This window comes from Macrobrachium rosenbergii, chromosome 54 (genome assembly GCF_040412425.1).
Source record: "Macrobrachium rosenbergii isolate ZJJX-2024 chromosome 54, ASM4041242v1, whole genome shotgun sequence".
Lineage (NCBI taxonomy): Eukaryota > Metazoa > Arthropoda > Malacostraca > Decapoda > Palaemonidae > Macrobrachium > Macrobrachium rosenbergii.
Window position 1 is genome coordinate 38774820 of NC_089794.1, and position 25392 is coordinate 38800211.

Here is a 25392-nt window from a genome sequence, read left to right on the forward strand (position 1 = left end):
TTACATTTAACCCCATTAGGCATTCTGCTTCATCCTGCAATTCTTTTCTTGCACGCAATCCTGCGCTTCCTGCAATGTAGCACAGGCCCTTCCTTTCTGCTACTGCTTTCATGCCATCTATCCATCAGTTTGAAGGTCTTGCTCTCCTCCTCCTCCTCTCCAGGTCTTGTTCTCCTCCTGTCTCCTAACAACGTGTAATTATACATTCTTTTCAGGAGCTTATCGTACCTTATTCTTTTCACGTGTGGAACCATCTCAAAACACTGTGGTTCTTCCTTTCATCCATTTTACAAACCTGCTCACCCCCTTAGTTAATGATTCTCCGTATTTCTCATGCTTTCAGTTCTCATGAAGACGTACTATTCAGGGTTCATATTATAAAAGTTTCTACATTTTTTTTTCATTTGCTTCCATAAAGGAGACTTTGTTCAACAATTCAGTCATACCTTCAGCCCTTGGATTCCCAATCTTGTGCAAGTCCCCTGGTATCTCTTGCTTTACCTGTTTTGAAACTCACTTCTTTCTCGTCGCGCTGCCATCTGTTATACTCAGTCCTAAGCGCCAGGAGGAATCAGTCATTTCCATTCTTCAACTATCCATATAAACATTCTTTGTTGTTCTCACTCAATAAGCATTTTTAGTTTCCTGTAAAAGAAAACTATTGAGATGGCTCTTTGTCTGTTCTTCCGCCCTCGGATCTTAGAAACTACTGAGGCTAGAGGGCTGCAAACTGGTATGTTGATCATCCAGCCTCCAATCATCAAACATACCAAATTGCATCCCACTAGTCTCAGTGGTTTTTATTTTATTTAAAGTTCAAGTTAGCCATGATCGTGCGTCTGGCACCGCTATAGTGCCAACAAAACAGGCCACCAACGGGCCGTGGCTGAAACTTTCATGGGCCGGGCTGGGAGTTTCATGAGTTGTGGCTGAGAGTTTTATACTGCATTATACACTGTACAGAAAACTCGATTGCACCGAAGAAACTTCTTTGCATTTTTTACTTGTTTGTTCATGGAAACACTTTCAGTGTTTAAATCTTTGATTAGTTTCTGCAATTTCGTTTCACTATATTCTAATCTGGCACTTCTCTCTATCCATAAAGCTATTGAACATCCTATGTGGACATGACACACCTTAGTCTCAGGTTCACATTTACACAAAATTAGTCACATCTCCCTTCTGCATATTCTGATGCAAACTTTGCTTTCATTAAAATTATGATGACAGCTTTCAAATTCCCTTCTCTGTAACTCGCCCTCATCACCCTCCACATTGCTTCTTTGTTATTCTCTCTTAAGGTTTTCTGTGGTCGTCTATGCCTCGTATAGCGTTTTACCTTCTAAATTCCTCACATTTCTTTTACAACACATAAAAAAAGTATATCTTAGTTTAACCAGACCACTGAGCTGATTAACAGCTCTCCTAGGGCTGGCCCGAAGGATTAGATTTATTTTACGTGGCTAAGAACCAATTGGTTACCTAGCAACGGGACCTACAGCTTATTGTGGGATCCGAGAAATGAATTTCTATCACCAGAAATAAATTCCTCTTATTCTTCATTGGCCGGTCGGAGATTCGAACTCGCGGCCAGCAGAGTGCTAGCTGAGAACGGAACCCACCCACCCAACGATGAACTTTTACAAACTTGACATCCCCAGCCTCTTCTTTGTCTAAACCCACACCTCTTCCTTTGTCAGTCTTTACGTCGGCAGCCAGTTCCGTTATCATTTTCCAAGCGTACTAACCACTTCTACTCTGGCTACATTAAATTCTGACTCCCTTCTAACCTCCCCCGTCAGCAAATCTTCAACATGCTCACTTCATCGAATCAGGACTGCAGCATCCTCTACAGACAGCATCTCTCCGTTTGCATCCCCGTAGCTGGGTAGTACCTTCAGTGCACCTCACGCGGTGCACCGTAGGCACTACTTAAGGTTCTTTGCAGCGTCCCTTCGGCCCCTAGCTGCAACCTCTTTCATTCCTTTTTCTGTTACTCCGTTCATATTCTTTTTCTTCTACCTGACTTACCACCCTCTCCAACAATTGTTTCACAGCCCAGTGCTTGGTCATTGTCCTAAATTCCATAATCCAATCCAGTTTCCATTTGCATCATCTATTCTCAGATTCATTTGCTAATAACCTTTCTCTCTGCATTTTCTTCCGTGTAGCAACTTTTTTCAAGTCCTTTTTCATATTCATCCATCTATTTTCATTATTTTCACTCATTTTTTCTCACTTTCTTCTTAAGTACCATATCCATCTTCCTATGCACCTTTGCAAGAATCAATAATGAGTAGGCATAGTTGTCATGTAATCTTGTCTGTGATGGAAGAGAGAGGACAAATATTGAGGATCCGTTCTTTGTAAACGCAATATCAGATGTACGATTACTCAGGAGACCAGTGAGGCTGCTAATGCACTTATTGATACGAGTCCAACATATAATGTCAGTAGAAACCGAAACCAAATATTGTAATTTGTATTTTTTTTTTTTTTACTGATGCGCTTGATGCACAAGTTGACAGAAACTATTATGTCCAGTTAATCCCCTCTGTAAAAGAGAAGGTATGTCGGTTATTCAAGATTGTATCATACGCCTTATTCAAATGTGTAATCCTGAAAAATCGAAAGTCACTATGCGGTACATTTATGACAGAAATCATATGAAGATCTGTTTTTACCGTTATAGATACAGCTGTTAGTGTTTTGAACTGTCAGTCGGAAATGGAACATTGTTCATTAGCGTTGATAAATGAGACGTCTTTTGATGTTGATATTCTGTGTAGTTTGATAACTTAGAGTTGACTGCTGACTGTGTTGGTTAATATCTGTTTATACGTAGGTTTGATTTATTTATAGGTTTTAGGCATACATGTCAAGCGCTGCAACGTAAATTGACAGTGAAAAAGTTTGAAAGGTGCAGCAAGAGGAAAACCTCTCAGTTAAGTTAAGTATACCTTAGTTTTACCAGACCACTGAGCTGATTAACAGCTCTCCTATAGGGCTGGCCCGAAGGATTAGACTTATTTTACGTGGCTAAGAACCAATTGGTTACTTAGCAACTGGACCTACAGCTTATTGTGGAATCCGAACCACATTATAGCGAGAAATGAATTTCTATCACCAGAAATAAATTCCTCTAACTCTTCATCAGCCGGCCGGGACCTCGCAGTTGCACTATGAATCAATTGTTAGGAGAGGGTGGACAGTAAGATGGAACAAAGAGAATATGAACGGAGGTACAGTAAAGGGAATGAAAGAGGTTGCAGCTAGGGGCCGAAGGAAGCTGCAAAGAACCTTAAGTAATGCCTACATTGCACCGCAAGAGGTGCACTGACGGCACTAACCTCCTACGTAGGTGAACAGAAATAAATTTAATTATGAACTTATATAAGATGTTAAGACTTTCAGCTGGAAACAGAATATTTAACGTGGAGTTTTAATGTTTGGAATTTCGTAACCTCTATGAGTCATGCAATGTGATTCAAGAAATGTTGTTACAAACATGTATGTGAAAATGAACCTTTTATGATTTCCAAAATGTATTTGACATTCACGAATTAACTGAAGGGCCAATATTCCCGCGCTTTTCAAATTGATGTCTCAAACTCATACAGTAGTAGGGGTAGAAATTCATCACCACCTTCGTCATCGTCTCCGAAGCCTTGCGATGCGAAGGATTTCTAAAACTCATGTCCTTATGCACACAAATTTCCATTCATGCCAAGCTCCATTCCCAATAGTCCTCGTCCGAAGGTCCAACTACCTTTTTGGTGCCCGCTAAAGCCCAGATGACACTTTCAAATTGATGTCATCAAACTCAATTCCCGTTAGGCACACACGTAGTTTTAACTGACAGTTATGACTGTTCAGTTATAACTGAAAGTTCATCACCACACACACAGTTCAATCCTCCGTTTTTACCATGGATTCATCGTCTCGTTGTATTCTTTGTAATGCGAAAAAGAAAATAAAAGCCTTGCGATGCGAATGGACTTCTATATTTTCATTCTTGTTAAACATTGAAATTCCGCCAAACAAAAACTCATGTCCTTATGCTTTATCTTACACAAATCTCCATTCATTCATCGTGGTCAATTTTAATTGAAATTTAAAGGAAATGCAATATTTATTTTTAGCAGCCATTATATAAATTTTGTTTGTAAAGTAATGTTGCGTAACCTTTGCTTTTGTACCGAGTAGGTCTAGGACTTCCACCTGTTTTGGTGCCCGCTAAAGCCCAGATGACACTATTATTCTCCTAAGGGATGTTAAACCAGCAACATGCTGTTTTCTGTCATTATTAGTATTTTACAGTTTGTAGGTAAAGAGTTACCCAAGAAACAACCTTCTCCATCTCCCCATCTCATCATTATTTCATCTACAGGAACTGTACAGTTTTGTTGAACTGACGAAATGAGCATTCCCACACACGTTAGTTTTAACTGTACCATTATAACTGCATGTCTAACTGTGTCCTACCTGAAAGCTTTAATCTCAAACTCTTTTCGGAGCAGAAACTACTTTGTGAAATTATCTTTTTTACTTTAAAATGACCTCCTATGAATACAGTAGCCTTCTACATTTGCTATTCAAACTTTAAAGATATTTCACTGTTCTTAGATACACCAAATTCTACAAGAAACCATGTGAGCTCTACCGCTGTCTACTGCCTTTTACTTTTCAAAACGGGCTGCCTACTTGTTAACTGCCTCTTTTTTGCTACCTTCTCATAACTCGCTAAAACGGGCTGTTTACTTGTTAAAGCGGGCTGCTTACTTGCTAATTGTTGCTTATTTGCTACCGCCTTGTAATTGCTACTTGTTTGTTAACAAAAAAGTAACTTCCATCATAAATTCTAATTCTATTCAGATATAGTTGAACCTCTCAGCGACATGCTTTCCAAGGAATTCCATATCTCGGTGATTGCTTCAGAAGTTACTGCTCTCTCTTTCCTTCGTCGGCATAACCAACTTGATACTGTGCAAGATGGTGAGCCATGCCATAGATGTGGCTGTGTGATGCAGGAAAAGAGGGAGCGCGGACGGAATGGTGAATTTAAGCCAATACTTCAATATCCAAAGAAAGGATGTCAGACTTCACGATCAGTGAGAACCAGTAACCAGTTTTCCCATTATACTGATGGCCATAATCGAGTGAATTCCAAACTGAGTTTGTGTGAAATCCTGGAATTGGTTTTCCTTATTGCAATGAAGATTCCCATGGATACAACGGATAAAGTAACAGGTAAATCCCCAAACACAGTCACGGACTGGTTCATCATGTGCAGGGAAGTGTGTATAGTGCAATTGCATCATGCAGTTTTAGATGCCAAATGGAAGGCACTCCTGAAGTGCCAATTCAAATCGACGAGGCAAGATTTGTAGGCCGTAGAAAGTATAATCGAAGACGGATGTCAGCTGGTGGCCATGGACCGTTCTCCTCCGAAGACAGTGATGCCGAAGTGGAAAATAAGAACCATGGTGCAAGAATTGATGGGCCTTGGGTTTTTGGGTCGAAACAAGACAGAGACTGCCGGTATTTTTATGTGCAACTCCGAGATAAAGACACTCTGATACCAGTAACACAACGGGAGTGCAAAATAGGTTCAGTAATTCATTCGGATGAATGGCCTGCTTAACGTGGTTTGAAGGACATTGGTTTTATTCACAAGACTGTTAATCATAAAAAAAAAAAATTATGCTGATCCCGGATCTGGTGCCCATACTAACGGGATAGAAAGATCATGGTTGGATGCCAAAATAAATATACTCAAGAAAAAAAAAAAAACAAGAGTTACAGTGACACCTTGACCATTTTTGTCGGCAGATTTGGCAAAAAGATTCCGATGATTTATTTCTGTCATTTTTACAAGATATAAGACGTGTATATCGAGGCTGATTTGAGATTCATTTATTTCAAGAGATTACTCTTTTACTTAATAAAGAAAATTATTACATGTTTTTTATATGCTTTTAGTTGAATGTTTGATTACTATCTTGAAATAAATATAAATTTTAACGTTCACCATCCGGTTTTCTTTTACAGGTAGACTATAGTAGAAAATGAAGATAGACCCAGGACCCACTCTGACTGGGTGGACCGCCCACTATAGTAGAAGCACGCAGGTAGACCGCCTGCTATGGTAGCACCTGTTTTCCTTTGCGAGTAGGTACTGTACATACAGGGTAAAGCAAATGTATGGCATACCAGCATTAAAGGACGAATCCAGTAAAGCCTAGCATGTCTGTGTTGGGTTTTTAGAATTAAGTGGTCCACATCAGGCCTCAAGACCCCATAACACCTTGCCAGCTCCTTTCATCAACCCCATAATGCCTTGAATTTCGTACTTGTTGATGCAGCAAAATCGTCAGCTTATGCAGTTCATATCTTCGGACTATTGACAGGCTTTCTGTCTTAATTCTCTCCATCCTGCAAAGCAATTTTAGAAGAATGTATGCCTCTAAAAATGAAAGGATTATCAGATACTAGATTAGAGGACCAAACTATAGCACAGTCAGATCTCCTATGCATAGTGCACCATTTGAGGGTGTTAGTGCCCTACCTATCTTACCGAGGAAGTTTGCGCTGAGCTAAAACATGGTGTAATTCTAGGTATTCGGAGGAAATGGCCATTTGAACAATCAATATACGTATGGTATGCCATTCTTTTTTCATTTCAACAGCATTAAGCAATCAACAGAGTAGATTTATTGACAGGCACTCTGAAAAGAAAAATGAGCTCAAATCCTACTTCTTTCCTTCCATTTTTTAAAGGAGTAACGTAGCACTGGTCAATACAGAATTCATCAACGCATTTGAAGTTTCCAAGTCCTAGATGTACCTGCATTTCCTGAGAAGCGATCACGGAAAAAGGCTACGATATTGAAATGAAAGTGCCAAAACGAATAACGTACATCTGTCTTCGTGTTTTAAGTCAGAAAAGAATGACCATCCATTAATTCACGGGTCAACCAATGGGATGACATAGTATGTTTGGGCTACTCAGTGAAAAAGGTTTGAAGTCGACCTGGTGAAAGATCAATATGCGGCGCAGAACATATAAACTGATGATGTGTGATATCAGTGCTTGGGTATTTTAAATAGAGTTGAATCATTTCACTTTTACTGTGACAAGTACAAGAGCTCAAAGAAGTTTCAGCAGAATGATTAAAATCGTAAAAAAGTACTTCGATCAATAATGTCATTTCTGCTAGTCACGCAATCGCAAGGTCTCTTGACTACGATAAGCTAATCAGGAAGTTTGCTGACTGAAAAACTAGGAGAAAAGTTTTAAAAACCCTCTTCTTGTTTAAATCATTATGAACTTCATTTTGATTATGAACAACAATATGTATAATTTTCATGTTTATGATTGCATATTTTGATTTATCTCATCTCATAAAGTTGAGTCGACATGTTTTTGTAACGTCTCGTTCCGTAATTTCTGTGCAATGCACGGTATGGGAGTTTATCCGTATTTTTCTTTCATTTTGATGAACTAATTTGTTACATTTATAGATGTTACTGCAATGCTGAAATGCCAATGAGATATTCGCAATAGTTTTATTAGATTGTTCTATATTATTATTATTATTATTATTATTATTATTATTATTATTATTCAGAGGAGGAACCCTATTCATATGGAACAAGCCCACAGGGGCCATGATTGACTTGAAATTCAAGCTTTCAAATAATGTGGTGTTCATTCGAAAGAAGCAACTGAAAGTAACCGGAAACACACAGAGAGACCAGTTATTAGAAAAACAGATAAATTAACAAATAGATAGATAAATAAAAAATTAGAAAAGATTAAAATACATGTTGAACTGTATCAGAGTATTAATACATTGCATCTTCGCTTGAACTTCTGACGTTCTAGTTGCACGACGTCTTCTGGGGAGCTGTTCCACGGTCCAACGGTGTGAGGAATAAAGGACCTCTGGAACTGAGGAACTCTGGATAGCTTATTGACTCTCATGGATAGCCCGATGCGTAATGCATTACTGACTTCGTAAAATCACACCGCCTAACGAAAAAAAAATGAGGGATGGAATTTTGTATGAATCTTTTTGGTCTTGGTTTAGTCCACGTGGCTGTCACAATTTTTATCTTAATTATAATTTCTAGTTGCCTTATATAATTTGCTCCTCCGTGCCATAATTATTTTTGAAGAGATGCATGCTTCGTTGGGCTTAAAATCTTTGGGAGTTAAGCATCTTTTCAGTTATTAAAGCACTTCACTGCGAGGTCTGTGAATCATGTATTAAAGATTAAGTTTTCGAGTCTAAGTGATTTGTAAGTATATTCCTGTTTAGAACAAAGATCAAAATTTATATACTAGCGCACTGATGTCATTAAAAATATCGGTAACACTAAATGAGGTTGTAAAGGTCGCTATTTCATACCGTTCTGAAGCCTTGCCTACCTCAATTTGTATGGAAAAATGGCGAGTCTGGTGCGGTTTGAATGACGGTAAATCTAAAGGAGGAGTTTAATCACAGTAAACTGCTTTAGATCTAAAGAGACATTATCATTTTACCAAAAGATCTTTCCAATTCCACTGGGGTTAATCTACCCAATGTCACAAAAAATCGATCTCATATCAAATAGATAATTTCATTACGAGAAAGTACCCATCTCGTATGCTTAGCTCTAATGAAGCTTTTACTTTTAGCGTGGTAGATTTTTCTTCAGTTTTTGTTTTCTCCCAGAATTTTTGCTTTAATTTTTCAAGTTTGTCAGGATAAGATATAAAACGACATCTTGGGCAATACACGCGGTAACTCTTGACGTTATAGTGAAAGGGGGCATGCATATAATAAAAAAAGAATTATATTACGAACCCATAAAATGTTACATATATTTGTGTTATTTATAAATAATAATAAAATAAATAAAAATTCTAATTGTGGTATTTAATAAGTTAAATTATTATTTTATTGTCTTTTATATCAGACATCCCTCTCTACACAGTTCGTCTGTAATGTTGACAGTTCCACACCGACATCTCTAGGACCATGAAGCGTGGTAAACCATTGTATATTTATTTTGTTTGTACTGGTACTATACCTTAATCATTGACAGATGAGGTCACATGTAAGTTTTAACCTTAATATCGCTCCATATTGGAGGAACACTGCATTTTTCGGCACGTAAATGCGGAAATTCATTTCGTGGTAACAGGTTTGTTTATGCGGACGCCGGGAAGTCTCTCTCTGATTGGTCGAGACAGACACGCAACGTCGCTGTGATTGGACGCCGGCTGTACACTATCTTGAACTAGTAAAATGATAATCTGGTTTCACTACTTTATTCTCTGTCACTTCGGAATTTAAATGTCAAATGGTAATCTTGGTTGAAAGTGAATTGAACACAGTACTAGGTTTATGCCAATTATCCTGGCTTTCAGTTTGTGAGTTTTATTAGTTAGGTTAGGCTATGCCAATATTGGCTGAGACTGCCTATATCCTACTAAGGGAAGGTTTTGCAGAAAATCAAGCCGAGCCACTTAGTTTTAGGTCTGTGTTCCAGGATAGGGTAATTCTATATATTAGCTCCACACCCGCTTTTACCTTTTCAACTGGTTTTTTCTACACTATTAGGGGTTCTGATACTGGCAGTGCATCTGTTTGTTGTCTGCCAAATGGAATGTCCCTTCGCCGTGTTTAGTACTGGCCGGGGTTGGGTTGGGTACCCATATGTTAACAAGTTATTGCACTTGCCGGACGGGATATGAACCGTTCGAAGCAGATGTACCCGTGCTCTGTCTTGTGAAGATCGCGTATGGAAACCCCTTGTTGGATGGACTTCAGGGGTTAATTTCAGGTTAATTACACTCGAGCACCAAAAATTAAAAGTAAATTTATAATTAGCAACCAAAAACTGTAGAAAAAGTCAAGTTAGAAGGCAGTCGCCGCTGCAGAGCCACTATATAGTTCTACCCAGGATTGTTTACAGGACGACTGGAGCAGGCTCCAGGCTAACATTGCCTCCAAATGGAAGCCTAGGCCTAGTCCATGTTCCCGACGTTTAATGTTACATAGGAGGTCCTGGGAGGGCGAAGCCCCCTCGGCCAGGCCAGGGCATGGCACCCCAAGTCAGGTTAGGAAATTAATGCCTGGTTAGGTCAGGACTTGGTATTCTAGGAAAGGTTGGGTTTGTTTTCATTGATGGAATCTCTCGTTCTCAACTGGCCCCTGTGGGACGATGGGCTACTTTTAACAGGCCGGCCTAAAATACATATTAAGCACACCCCTAGACCAGACTAAATTTAAGGATGGCCAGTTAAAAAAAAAACAAACATCAGTGGAAAGAGGAAGTTATGTATATTTCCAACCATGTGCGGGGCCTCATTACCAAGACAGTTGTAAAAAATATGCTAATTTTACCAAGTTATAAATTTTTCTCTATTTTATTTTATTTTATTTTGTAAAATTGTAATTGCACAGCTCACACAATATCATAATAGATAAGAAGTAAAATCAGTAACAGATTCTGAGTATATTTATTGTAAAATATTTACATCTTCTTTGGATGGGAATGGTGGACAACATTCCCCTTCTACTGTACATCTCAAGGCAAACTGAACTCACTCTCTCCTGTACCCATTAGCTTTATAGTTGCCGTAAGAGTTGCCATGCGTCATTTATTGTCCATGGAAGTAATCTGAACACCTTTCCCACAAAATTCATTCAGACTGTAAGGCGTGAAATGTTGATTGTCAGAGGTTGATACCCGGAATTAACCCGAAAGCTATAAGTAGTCGTCATTTGACAATGCCCGCTCACAAAGGGCTAGGCCTGTTGATATGAAATGTTAGGCCAGAAGCAGCCAACTTCAGAATTTTGGTTAGAAATGCAGGCTAACCTACCCTAGGAGAATGGTTGATGCACAGGATACACAGCTGCCTGAATGCACCAATCTCCGGTCTTGATGAACCATGATCCAGATTTGAATTCACAACCCCTAAAGATCAAATATTATTTAATGTTCCAGGCTATAAACTGGTAGACAAAAGAAAGCACTAACCTGTAGCAATTTGGGAATATTTGTTAACCCATTACAACTCCGTCTCCTGTAGCCTAAGCCTAATAATGACAAGGGACCACAGAGTAAAGTGTTTTTGAGCACCAGCCCCCAGGGAAATGAATGTTTAAACTTAAACAGAAGGTGGTAAATGTCTTGGTAACAGTAAATTTGCCATAGATTTATTATGATTTTTGTATTAAGTGTAGGCTATTAAGGAGAATAAAGAGCATAGCAAAAAAAAAAATTTCCGTGTTGAGTTGTGGTATTAAGGTAAAATAATAAGTAAAAAAATGCGCCAAAGTTTCTTTGATGCAATTGAGTTTTCTGTACAGCCACTACAGCGTATAATCAAGGCCACCGAAATTAGATCTATCTTTCGGTGGTCTCAGTGTAATGCTGTGTGAGCCATGACCCGTAAAACTTTAACCACGGCCCGATGGTGGCCTATCCTATATCTTTGCCAGAAGCACGATTATGGCTAACTATAACCTTAAATGAAATAAAAGCTACTGAGGCTATAGGGCTGCAATTTGATATGTTGGATGATTGGAAGGTGGATGATCAACATACCAATTTGCAGCCCTCAGGGCTCAGTAGTTTTTAACCCTTAAACGCCTACTGGACGCCTAAAATTGTCTGTTGGGTGCCAAGTGGACGTATGGCACCTAAAAATGGTTTTTTAAATATTCGTCGAAAAAATAATTATAGGCCTAGTTTGTTTTAAATCGCGTTTAAGGGATGTTGGGAGTTCACGGATTACACTGTTGTTTTGTTTATAAGCGTCACCCAGGGCCGCATGCGCGTACTTCTTCCTTCTCGCACCAGAAAGCATCAGCGGCGCATCGTTGGAAAATATCTTGACGATCTTTTGAAACAATTGGAAAGTCTCTAGCACAATATTTTGATTTATGGTGAATTTTTGAAAAACTTTTTTTATGTCCGCGTTACTTAATTCATGCATCATTTTGTGATAATATTTTCTCTGTGTTGCTTTAATCGTTTTACAATGTATTATATACCAAAATCATTGCAATTTAGTGTACAATACAACTAAAAAAAGTAACTCATTACCTTTAACGTTTTGCTTACAGCACGATTTGTATACAATTATATATGAGTTTTTTTTTCGCTGTCATATATTCCAATATTTATATATGGTAATGATATTTATTTTCACTTCTGATGGTTGCATACTAAACTTCAGGCAATGAGAAAAAAAGGAGCCAAAATGAACTCTTAATCTTAAAACTAAGCATGCTGTGATTTTTGAAAAAATTTTTTCCGCTTCCGGCGCTAGCTCCCGAACGCTGCGGCATACGGAGACGTTTTTGTAAATAGAGGCTCGGCGATTAAGGGTTAAGATAGAGGGCGGACAGAAAAAGTGCGGACGGACAGACAAAGCCAGCACAATAGTTTTCTTTCACAGAAAACTAAAAATGAGTAAATTGCAGGGATGCATCTTAATTATCTAACGAACCTGTGGGGTCAGGGTGGTATATCTGATTGACAGCCCTGGGCCCTAGGCCTGTTTCTTGAACCCTCCAACCTAACCTGACCCAGGGCATTAGCAATCATAGGGAAACAGTATAAGTGCTGACATCTTGGCTGTTTGTTGTATACTGCATACAATCCAGAGGGTTGGTGCATTCAGACTAAGCAAATGTTTCAACAAGTCTAACGCATACTTGAGCTATGTGAATTTGTCGGGGGTGAGCTGGAATTGGCTGTTGAAAGTAAAATGCTGGTTGATGGGGGTTTGTGGAACAATACCTTATCCCCCTCACCTGCAGTTGCCCAGCACTATTTCTTTGGGTGTCTTTGATTGAGGACATCTCGATAATTTCTTGCTGACTACAAAGCTGGAACTTATTTTGTTTTGAATGTTATGTTTGTTTTACCAAGGATAAAAAAGTGTGTAATATGAAGGAGTGAACGTCATGAATAAGTGGATATGGCCCTTCATGCCCTCCTGTAAGGCTGCTCTTTATATGGGGAGAATCTGCTGCCATGGGAAGGTTTCAGTAGAGAAGGAAGCTAGGAACGTTTGCTTAACTCCACCTCCCCAAGGTGCCAGGGAACGTGTGTTCCTAATGACCTCCAAATGGCCTTGTATATAGGAGTATCCTTTCAGTGCAAGCTGGGAAGAACTTTGAACTATGTAACGGTCATTGAACTTGTGGTTATAGGGGTGAGTGAGTGAATGCCCCTCACCCACCTAGTGTCACCAGAGTTCATCTGCTGTGAAAAGACATTCCATTTTGCTTGTTATCTTCTCACCTTTGTGTCATTGAATATTTGGATGAATACTTGGAGCTTTTCAGTACAGTACTTTTGTGCTTCTTTCTGATAACTAGGTTTTTTCCTGTACTGAAGTGGAGAAAAAGCATGAGCAATGTTATTGTGGGCACTAGGGCATTTCAGTTGCCCCCTTGACCATTGATTCTCGCAAGTGTTGCCTTCTGCAGGAGGAAGCTTTGAACCAGTTGTCCCCCCAGCAAGGAGTGTGCTGGTTGGTCCTCCATGCAGTGGGAGAAGTTTGGCAAGAGGAAGGAGAGAAGGTGTTTGCTGGCCTTGTTGGGAGAGGGTGGTTGGGGGATACTTCAAGTAACCCATCCACTCCAGTCTCACTCCCCCCTTCGAATACTTCCCTTCTTGGTGTTGGGGAAGGGGGCGTTGCTACTCATGAGAAGAAAGGGTCTGACCACTTGCTCTCTTCAGAGTATGACTGGTACTTGGGGCTTATACCGTCTCTGCAGTAGTTCAAAGAAACTTCCGTTGAGGTTCATGTGTTCTCTGTCATCCAGTTTACCCCTCCTGCTGATACCCTTTTTTTCATCATATATCTTATTGGCCTTAATGGCAAGCCATTTCATGGAATGTGGCTGTATATGATAGAACTATCAATTGTATTGACCAGAATAATTGCCAGAGGCACTCGAAAACCCATTTTTCCCTTTAAATTGATTACATTACATGGAAAACAAAATTCTTTGGTTTGCACTAACAAAAACAGTCAGAAACTTGAAGACAAGATGAAATTGGAGGATACAGATCAAGTATTGGATGAGAAATTATATTGCACAGTTATTCCATAGATTATGCCCCTTCAAAGTGTAGTTAATTCACAAGAAGAAGAGTCTAGGGTCTGTGCTGGGCTAACAGAGACTCTCAATTATCCGTGCTGAGCAAATTCTAAAGCAAATTTAATGGGTTTGCACTCATAATACAGTAATGGCAAAAAAATTATTTAAATAATAGGTAAGTAAGAAAAATTTGGTGAGAAAATAATAAGCCTATCTTACTGGTTACCTTGTGACAGTAAAGTTACCGTAACTTACAAAATCAATTAAGTGTAGGATATATGTAAATTATCAAAGGTTAAGATGCTGTACAGTAGATAACTTGATGAAAAGTTAAGGTAGTTACCATACAATAATGGTCAAATATATATGCAGTTCATTTATTTGGTGAGAAACCTGTCCATATAGTTACTTCTAGATTGATTCACCAAAGAAAAGACTTATGTAAGTTAACATAGGCTATGAGAGAGAAAAGTCAGTTTCTCTGCATTAGTCAAATAATGTAAGTTAACATAGGCTATCAGAGAGAAAAGTCAGTTTCTCTGCATTAGTCAAGTAGGCTTGGCAGGCTAACTTGTTTTATTAGTTTGACTAAGGCTATTCCAGGCTTGCAGCATTTTTCATTTAATGCTAGGTTCCAGAAGGCTAATATACCAAACCAACTAGGCTAGGCCAGGCCTAACCAGTAAATCTTTGTTCTGGTTATGCTAGGTTAATTTAGCAAACCAACTATTCTAGGCCTTGCCTAACTACCAAAACTGTAGCACTGCCTAGGCTAGGCTAGTGTGCTAAGTGGCTAGGTAGGCACTAGCATACTCCTGGACACTGTCTAGTTTCTGGTTTGTTAAATGCTCAGAGCTTATTGCATTAGCCTAGGCTACCCAAACCAATAGCCCAAAGTAGAATAATGGTTTAAACATTTCTCATGAGTGGCCAAACCAAATGGATAGGCTATTGCAGTGTTGGACAGTTTTCTAGAGACATAGGCTTGTACACTTATGATCAGTATCCAAGCCCTCTTTCCTCACAAGGCAGTAAAAGGAGAACCAGACAGTGGTGGTTGATGTGGTTTGTCTTCTTAAGAACAGCTGCAGTTGCCTCACCTAGTTAGCAGCAGTACCAGTTACACCTCTTCTAGGTGACATCAAGACTGCTATGCTATGACAATTAGTAGTCGGCAGCCTGGAGCAAACCATCCTTTGTCTGATTCTGTGAATACTCGATTACAGTATGTAATACTATTATACACAGTAACATTCTTAACATTTAACTTCCACTCTAGTTGATCGTTGTAACTGACAATGTTTTATGTTGTCTGACCCTCTCACTGGGTTTTAAATTCCTGAAGTGCCATTTAACCTTCATATTAAGAACAAATAAGCCTTTTAGTAACTATGCTAAAAAAAAAATTTGTGGAACACTTTCAGTATTGCTTAAGGAAAAATCCTTACTGTTTACTAATATGGCACAGTTGAAGTACCAGCTTCATGGAATATGACCCTTGTCAGGCATTCTAAAGGTAGGAGATTCAGTCCAGGTGAACGAGACACTTGGGCCATGAAATGTTTATGTATCCAAACTCTGTAACTACCACTACTACTACTACTCAGCCTAGTCCCATTTTGTTCGTTCACCTGTAACTACTTGTTAAGAGTCTTCAATTACTAAATCAGCTTACAGTAAAGGATACTCTTATACAAGAGACTCAAGTTTTGTAAGTCTAGGAAGCATGTAATTTACTGTAAACAAAATCTTTATTTTTTTAGCAATCAGAAAACACATGGTAATATTTAGACCTCTTTTTGAAGGGATTAACAAAGGCAAGCTAGTTGAAAAGTGTTTCTCTAAAGGTAATACTCTCTCTCTCTCTCTCTCTTTCTCTCTCACATTGCAGTTTAGCAGTATTCTCTCTCTCTCTCTCTCTCTCTCTCTCTCTCTCTCTCTCTCTCTCTCTCTCTCTCTCTCTCTCTCTCTCTCTCTAACGTTGCAGTTTAGCAGTATTTTCATGCTCACTGTTGGGACTCATTTGTATCCTGCCTTGAGATCCCCCACATGTCATCATCCTTTGCATACATAGGATCATTCCAGATCGTGTTTTTTCTGGATTGTTTCCTCATATTTGTTTGATCAAATTTACACTGGATTAAAAGAGATGTGGTTACCGTTTGATTTGGCAAGTTTTTAATGAATGAGGATGGCAGTTCATGTACTTTATTGTATTACCTGTACTGTGTACTGTTGTACTAAAAAATGCCATAAATATTGTATGCTACTAAAGACTTTTTGTTACAGGAGCAGTTGTGATATTGGCCATACTGGGAGTTAGTTCAGCTCTCTCCCCTTCTACATATTTAACACCAGGAGATAAGGAGAGGCTCAAACTCGTCCTTGACCCAGCATGGTCATTATCAGATCTAGCCCAAGTACTTTATGCTTCGGCTGGTTACCAGCACTTGGGTCAACAAATTCCTGATTCTCAGGTATGATATTCCTCTTAAATTTTCAGTACTTTCAATTAGATGGTGTACAGTACTTAGTCAGGAATATGTCTGTTGTAGCTAAGTTGACCTTATCATTGCAGAATTATCAGCAGGTTGAATGTTAATGCTTGCTTTATCTTTCATTTTCTGAATATTGCAGTGTATTTTAGTATGAAAAGATTAATTGGTTGGAGAACTATATCCGTGTCACAGCGTGGCACCTGAATCATTACAGCTGCTACGTATATTTGCTTAATAGTGGGTGGGGACCATGTGACCAGTACACTCACTCGGTACACTTTCCACAATTATGGTTGAGGGAACAGTTGAGAATTTTTCAATCTTTTATATTTATATATGCAGTGTTAACATGTCCAGTATGTAGTTGAGCAATATTTAATAATTTTGTTTTATTTACATGTTTTATATACAAGTATGTAGTATCAGCAACCAATATGTACAGTATTGATCTACTTTTTATCTACTTTATCACATGTGTTTTCTGGTTAGTGGCTGTGATTTTTTATTTCTAATCAACATTTATCTAATACGTGAAAATTTATATGTATCACAAATAATGATGATAGGTATTTGGTTTCTTAGGGAGTATGTAAGTTTGTGAAGAGCTCTGCTGGAGATGGAGCAAATGTCGAGACACTGTTCTTGGCGTCTTCAGCAGGGAAAGCACTGGGATGTCCCATAACTGCTACTGCAGCTTCAAAACAAGTAGGTTTCAAGTTGAACACAGCTATTCCAACTTGTATTTTTCAATGTCATCACTTTTTGGTCAAGTCATCCGTATTTTAAAGAAACTTGGAGCTTTCCCAAATTTTTTGAAGGAAGTCAAATTGAATTCAAATACAGTAGTTTGATAATCTATTGAAAAGATGATAGTATGCCATCGTAGCAGACTTAGTTAAAAGGAAATTGACTTTAATCTGCTTTGTTGCCTTGTTTATACAGGCTGTTGGGGAGGCCATAAGAGAAGGGGCATCGCCTCAAGAACTGTTCCATGCAGTAACTGCTGCTACAAACCTTGGCATGGATGTAGACACTGCCAAGGTTTTACGTGCAACACAGATGGCCCTCAAGAAGGATGACAGTGTCCTTAGGTTTGTAAATTTTAATTTCTAAAGGTAGATATATAGTAAATTATTTGTTTTCATCAGTCAAAATATTTCCTAGATAGGCTGAGCTCCAATTAAATTACAGGTCACTATTTATGCACTTTCAACTCAAGTGCAGTGGTACATGGATATTAAATGATGAGGCTGGAGGTAGTTTCTAGCATACCTGAGTGCTAAATGCAAGGCCTCTAGTACAAAGCATTAATAAATAAGTTGCTTAAATTGCAATATATATACTATATTTGCAGTTTGTGGGCACTTTAGTCATTGATGAAAACCATTTGCAACAGTGTTATATTTGTAAAATTTCAACTTGTCGTGTTTGTTAATGTAAAATAACAACCACCGTGTGAACCTGTATTTTGTGAATTGACCAGAAGGTATTGAGTGTAAATTGTTGTTATGTCTGTAGGTGGAAATTAGGCAGTATTGTAATTTGTTAAATCGCACATAAAGACTAAAGTTGTGATGTCTGTAAATTTTAGTTAACATTTGTCTGTCATTCCTGTTGTTGGTGTGTACCCAAACTATACAAAAACAGTAAAGAACAATACAACTCTACAACTAAACAGATGTCTTTATGATCATCTGAAAGTTAGAATGGTGAAGTGATACAAGTGTACAGTTATTTTAAAAAGTTAGAAATTCCAAACGTGTCTTGGAAATTTTTGTTTGATTTTTCATGATTATCATGTAAACTGTATATCATCAACATTACTTTTCTCTGCAAAATAAAACTAATGGTTTAACTATATAATGGTTTATTGATTAGCTATATTCATCATTATTTCCGTTATGTTCGAAGGGCATCCATAAAAAATCTGGCCCCAAAACGGCAAAATAATCATAATTTGAAGGTTTTTATGCTCAATAATAATGAATGTTTTCAATGCACTAGAGCATTAAAAGTAAGGTTTTTTATGATTTTTGACGATTTTCGAGATATTCCGACTTACGACGATTTTTTGTTAAAAACAGTCAAACCCCGCCTCAATTGAAAGGGCATCCATAAAACATCTGCTTTAAACAGTGAATGTTATATTTTTTGTTAAAACAGCAACCCCCTCAATGAATCTAACATTTAAACTTATGTTTTTTGTTTTTTATGAGCGGTATTTATTATGGTAGACATGGAAGCAGAGTAAACATTAATAGGAAGGCTTAGAAACCATGGACAAAGGATAAAAGTTCTTAAGAGAAGACTATGGAGAGAAATTGTTATCTCTGGAAATACTTAATGTGTGGCAAGTAGCATACTACCCACTGGGATGTTAACATGGTGATTTGATAACCAGTTAGGCGTGTCAGATTTTAACTAGATATCTGTTCTGCTCTTTCAGTCTTGGATATGCTTTCCATGTTGGGGCACAGTTGAAAGGAGAAGTCAGCAGCATTTTTGAAAGGATTGAAGATGCCATTGTTCAAGCAGATGAGGTGGATGGTAGGATGCTACAGTTTGAAGGAGGCCTGTCAATAACAGGTTAGTTACTGAACAATTTGGTTTTGCTACTTATCCATTAGGAATTATACTGATAAGACTGCAGTTGGGAAAAGTGGTCAGAAATGGGATTCTTCTGGACAGTGCATTATATGATCAGGGAAAAGATTAGCATGTCAAGAGATTTAAAGATTGTTTAATGATATATAACATAATGCTGTACAAAACTGGCATGTGATTGTAAGTGAGAATTAACAATGTACTTTTGGTGTTGGAAGTGATGCTATTTTTTTGAAGTACAATTCATTATAACACTGTAGTATATTATATGGTTAACAGTACTCTGTACTATTTTTAATTATGTCATTGTGAATATAAAGACATTTGTTTTATTGCCATTGAAAGTAAATTTGGTATTATTTCCTTTTAACAGCATTAGTGTTAAGTGGAGCATATAAGCTTGCTGAAACTTCAAACAAAGCACCACCAATAAAACCAGAACAGGCTGTTAAATTTGCCAACTATTTAATGTCAAGAAAGTCTGTTCAAGTTGGGAAAGGTGTATATTATTTATTGGAGGCAGTTTCAATGTTTACTACTAACAGGTAAGTGAAAAACAGTTTTTTGTTTTTTAATGCAGAGCATTTCTTAGTAAGATTTTACATGTGAAGTGTAGATTTTAGTTTGATTGTTTGGTTTGTTGCTTCACTGCAGGCAGTCTAGGTAGACAGACCTGTGGCATGGCCATGATTTTGGGGGTAAACTGTTCTCCTCAGTCAACAGTTGGTTAAAGTTTAAAGAGGAGAATAAGACATTATTAACTAAAAGAGAAATTTCCTTCAATAAAAGTTATCTTTTTGAACCTCTTGTCTTCATTATCATCAGTGTTTGATTTTGAAGGCCCTCATATCTGTCCTCGTGGTATATCTGGAAGGGCTAATTTATTTGTCAGTTGCAGCTTATAGTCTCTTTGAATAACTCAATATGTGTCATACCTACTTTTGAATGCAGTGTAAATAGGTCTTTCATTTCTTCTTAAATGTGAGAATTCTCATTTTTCTTTTTGAGACAACTAATGTCTTGGGGACATAAGTTACATTTTCACATGGCAGAAAGGAGTGAAAGGAAATGGTGTGGGGCTTTATTATTTAGTACAGGAAATGTAAATAGGACTTATCAATTAGTTATAGTGTAATGTTTGTTGGAGTTGGTTCAGGCATGGATCTAATTTTGTCTTTTAGTACTGTCAGCTCTTGATTCCAGTGTTCGTCCATGTGATTATAAAAAAAAGAATGTTGTACTATACCAGAGTTGTGGTATGGTTGACTAAATTGTGTAGCAGCTGTGTTTTGAGTCCAATGAATCAGTTATTTGCTGACTTTTTCCAATCTTTTCATAATCAGTAGCAGATATAGTTTGAAGTTTTATAGTCTTAGAGTCATTGACTTGAAATCTAAAATGATTGAGACTTGAATATTGGCAAATCCAATTTGTCATTACCTTGTTCATCATAAAGTAGCTCACACAGCCTTAAGAATTACCTGTAATTAGTGTATGAGGTGTATAAGGTTGATCAAATTTCCTCATTCTTCAGAAAGCCAACAATGATACCTAGCTTTCGGACAATGTATCTGTTGGATTTACAAACTTATGGACATTGAAAAAATTTCATATAGTTTTTGTATAGAAGGGTACTGTCTGTGAGAGTCCCTGGCAAGAAATTATACAGGTGTAATACTTAACCTGCAGTTTGTGTCTTTAATGAGGTGTGTAAGCTTTTTGTTATAAGCTACTTTGAACACATTATGACTGTAAGCTTTGTGGTACAGTACTTACTTTGGAGATGGAAGATGTGGTCCGGCCACCAGCATGTGGTGTTGGCCTTGCTTCTGATGTAAATCCACTTGGTCAAAAGTTTTTTCCCCACAGTTTTCTTGCTGATGCTCTTTGGTCATCTGTTTTGTGTGTCATACCCCTCCTCTTGAAGTTACACAATTGCCTGGCTTCTTTGTCAGCCATCTACTTTGTTAGTACTGTATTATCATTTTTGTGGATTGGTTGGGCTACTGATTCCTGTAGCCTGTCATTCTGCAACAGGGCTTTTGCGTACTGAAGTGTTATACAGTACACCACATTTATGTCTTGTCTCTTATCAAGTGGCATTAGGTCAAAAAACCTCTTAGAATGGAACCCTCTGTAGATCTACTTAAAAGAAAAAAAATGTTAACAATCTTGTCACATTTTTGAGTAGTGTACTTTTGTTTTTTGTGGGCCTTGAGCAATTACTAAAATTCACCAAACTTGGTACAATGAAAATGCATTCACCTAGGTGCACACTTAAGTTACATGTATGCATTGAAGGCTTCCTTATGTAAATTAGCAAGTAGATTATACTAGAATTGCACTTTTAGGAGTTATGAAGTTGCATATCTTTGTAAGCCAGTACCACCTCTTATTTAAAAATGGTTTCATGTGTTTAGCTTTGTATGTTTCCTTTCAAAATATCATATTTAAGCAGTGGTTTGTTGATCTGAAAGATAATGAATTAAATTTCTTAATTGTTTAGGTGTTCATATGATGTAGTTTTAGAATATTTGTTCGTTTCAGTAATTGTGATGTGGGTGTAACTGTTGGTTGAAATGGCTTTTTTAATATCACTCATTTATTTTATCAAGGAGCCTTCTTTTGGGGAGCCGAATTGTATTCATCATTATCAACATTCTTGGAGCTGCATTGTGCAGTATTATTAGGATTTTAATTAAATACAGTAGTGTTATTAACATACTTTTTGTTTTTTGTCTTGATATTTGTATTAGGGTCACATTTTCTTGAAAAGTTGTAATTATAAAGGCTACCTTTTCGGTAACTTTGTATGCACGTTTTTGCTTTTTTCAAGTTTTAATCTAAAATATTTTGCATTTTGCTATAAGCTGTTATTTTTCTTGATCTTTGGATGGTATATTTAGGAAAATATCAATTACACTGATATATCCTCCCATCAGGTTCCATGTGCCAGTAGCCATCACCCTTGCTAGTAATGTTGCAGTCAGTGCTGAAGCTCCTAGCATTCAAGTAAGTAGGATTTTGTAAGAACTGCTTTTTGCTTTTATTGACTAGCATAATTGAGATTGCACTTGTGCTTGGAAGTCTTCATTTCCAGTTCTATGGAGTGCTTGTATAATTATTATCATTATTATTATTATTGTCATTATTATAATTATTGTAATTATTATTATTGTAAAAATTATAATACTGTAGTGTAACAACCCCACAAAGTCACATTTATTCCCCAAGGAGTTTATTCTTAGAAAAGTAGACATTGGGGCAAGGAGAAAAGTAGACACTGGGGCAAGGTGAAGGGAAAGACATTGCTCAGAAAATTGGTAGGACAGGTGAAGAATAAAAAGACAAAGCAGTGGGGCCGAAGTGATTCTGCAAAGAACTTTTAGTACTCTCTGAAGTATGCCATGCAAGGCAGACTACAAATGGTATTGCCAGTGTGGGTGTGTTATAACACAGTCATTGGTTTTTCACTATGTTTTCCCTTATTAGGAATAGATATCTATATTGCATACCGTGTATGATCAATATATTTTATTTGTCCATGTTTAATTTTGCAGGTGAGAGTAACAGATCTAATGGGAAGAAGTCTTGGGCCTTTGAAAGTTACTGCAGATTCGGCCACACGTGAGTCAGATGAAGTAGTCATCATTTCCAAGGAAGTTTTAACGCCTCTGTCTGATTCAGAGTAAGTTGTAGCCTAAGGTGAAAGCAAGTTAAAGGGAGATGCCATCCTTGAGGTAGTACTTGTAGACAGGACTATAATGAACACTTTATTTATAATGAAAACCAGGAAAACACAAGACATGTTGAATATTTGGTTTTGGGGTACCTAGGTTTTGACTGAGCTGATATGTGATGAAGATTGCTGTAAGAGATAGTTTCTTATTTTGATGTGTTAATTTAGTCATTTGTAAAAATCTATAGAGATGATCTTGAAATTTTCACTGAGTGCAATGGTCTTACAAACAGATTAGCAGAATAACATCATCACTGAAGTGGAAGCACGGTGCATTTACCCTACTTACAGAAATGTACACAGCACCTGATATTCCTTTGAGCGTGATTTTAGCATGTGTTTTATAGAAAAATACTTCCAAGAGAAATATTTACTGAAAATTTTTGTAGAGTATCGGTCTTGCCAAATAGAATTTAAATGGAAATAGTTGACTACGGTACTGGATGCCCTGACCGTGAAATGCAATATGGAAATGTAATAAACAAGAAATACCAGGGAAAGAAGAAAAAGTTTGATGCAAAAAGGAGTAAAAAGTTATAACATCAAAAACAAGATCAGATTAAATGCAGTCAAGGAAATACTAAATGCATGAAGATCTGGGTGCAGACTAAGTAGCCAAATCAGGAATAAATACAGTACAGTAGTGTAAAATAGGAGAAATAACAAGGAAAGGAGAGAAAGTTTGATGAAAGAAGAAAATTCAGAAACAAAGATAAAATACTGTGTCTAGGAAATATTATTGAAAAAATAAATCATAGTAACCTGATTTACTGTAAGACTGAGAAACTTGATCAGTTTAGGGAGGTTAAGCTTGGGTAGGCTTTACCTCCCCGATCACTACAGTACTATTTGCACTTTGTGACCATGTCTGTCATTTTTTGCCTTTGCATGAAAAAAGGAGGACACTTTTTGAAGTGCATCTCACCCACTAGAAAACACTGCATCATCGATTTGGTTAATTAAGAAGAGAAAAAGTATATAGTGAAATTGTTGTGAGATTCAACCCGAACTGAAGGGGTATATTTGTCAAAAAGGACAGTGTTATGAAATAGAAAGTGGTCTGTAAAAATACAGATGAAACTAGTACTCTCAGTAAGGTATTGCTTAACATATGGCAAGTGTAGTACAGAATATGCATTCATTTCAACACCCTTCTATATATAAGTTCTTTTTTAAAGGGTTGCTTAGTATAGAAAGGAAAATGTGAAAAAAAGAAGGGAAAAAGGTTAGGAGTTGAAGAAAGAAGGAAAAAAATGTTTAGAAATCAGAGCTGCAAAAGTAACTACAAACATAACTATTTATGGTAGAATAGTGTGGGTATGATCGTCATCTTTTTCCAGCAACTCCTAACATGAGACTTTCCAGAATTATAGGGAAATGTACTGGACTGTGATCTGGAATTAGCAATAACACCTTCCTTCATGACATTCTAAGGGTGCTAACTGTAATGTCGCTGGAATCATTGTAAGATGGACAGGGTTCAGGAGATCCAGGACTAGCAGTAGTTCCTCCTGTGAAATCCTCGAAGAGCTAAGGCCTTAAAGATTGCCACATGAAGGATTCACCATATATTTCATTCTAATTACAGGGCACAAAATATGGTCTGCTGGTTATGACCAGTAGGTTAATGTTGAATTTTATTGAAGTCTGCTTTGATCAAGGGATTGACATTATACAAGGAATATTTGTAACAAGAAAAGTGCAATAGTGACAAAACAATATGAAAATATGAGAACCAGGACCTAAGATAGGGTAGTGGCTTCAGGCCTTCACTCAGCTTGTCTTTACCACCCTACTGGGTTATACTGTATATGCTCTAATAAATGCTAATGTTTTTCTCATTCTCGTACGTGGAAGTTTATTGCATTCACTGACTGAAGATGCAATTTATTACAGTACCTATATAAGAAAAATAGGAAAACTTGTTACAAGAACTTGCTGTGTATCAGTATTTTAACACAGTTTGCCTAAGAGAAGGCCTGCACAGTACTCTAATAATAATATTATTATTAGGCAGTGCTATCCTTTTAAGGTATCAATTTGTTTGAACAGAATTTTGAAAGAAAAAGCCTCTAACCAAATAATAATAAACTTCAATAAAAGAAAATGGCTGTCTGGATGCCATTCAGGTTTTATTGCAATTTCTTGCTGTTTTACATTACTACTGAACTCTGCTTTGCTTTGGCTGTAGTGTCTCGACAGGCATCATGCTGCGTCATCCCAGGGTATCATGGTGTCATTGGATGTTGAGCCTCCTTACCAGTGTCTCTGTAGATGAAATGATTAGGATGATTTTTGACAGGCCACAGAGACAAGTCTACTCTGACATTAAACATCCGGAGGTATCTGCTAGAGATCTGCATTAAGTAGGTCCCATATGTTGATCAGTATGGGCAGATATGGATGCAGATCAACAGAGTAACCATGGGTT

At 37.5% G+C, this 25392-nt stretch overlaps 1 protein-coding gene across 8 annotated transcripts in view; it reads left to right on the forward strand.

Annotated features, from left to right (window-relative positions):
- Positions 1–8913: 8913 nt before the first annotated feature.
- Positions 8914–25392, forward strand: part of OstDelta (oligosaccharide transferase delta subunit) — a 41391-nt gene continuing 24912 nt past the window's right edge. For all 8 annotated transcript variants that reach the window (XR_010851950.1, XR_010851949.1, XR_010851947.1 and 5 more), the window contains exons 1-8: positions 8914–9036; positions 16410–16597; positions 17201–17323; positions 17561–17709; positions 19065–19204; positions 19596–19767; positions 22165–22234; positions 22783–22910. Coding sequence is in view for 4 of the 8 variants with exons in the window: in XM_067097992.1 (XP_066954093.1) it covers positions 9027–9036; positions 16410–16597; positions 17201–17323; positions 17561–17709; positions 19065–19204; positions 19596–19767; positions 22165–22234; positions 22783–22910 (980 nt within the window). In the remaining 4 variants the exon portion in view is untranslated. The remainder of the gene's footprint in view (positions 9037–16409; positions 16598–17200; positions 17324–17560; positions 17710–19064; positions 19205–19595; positions 19768–22164; positions 22235–22782; positions 22911–25392) is intronic.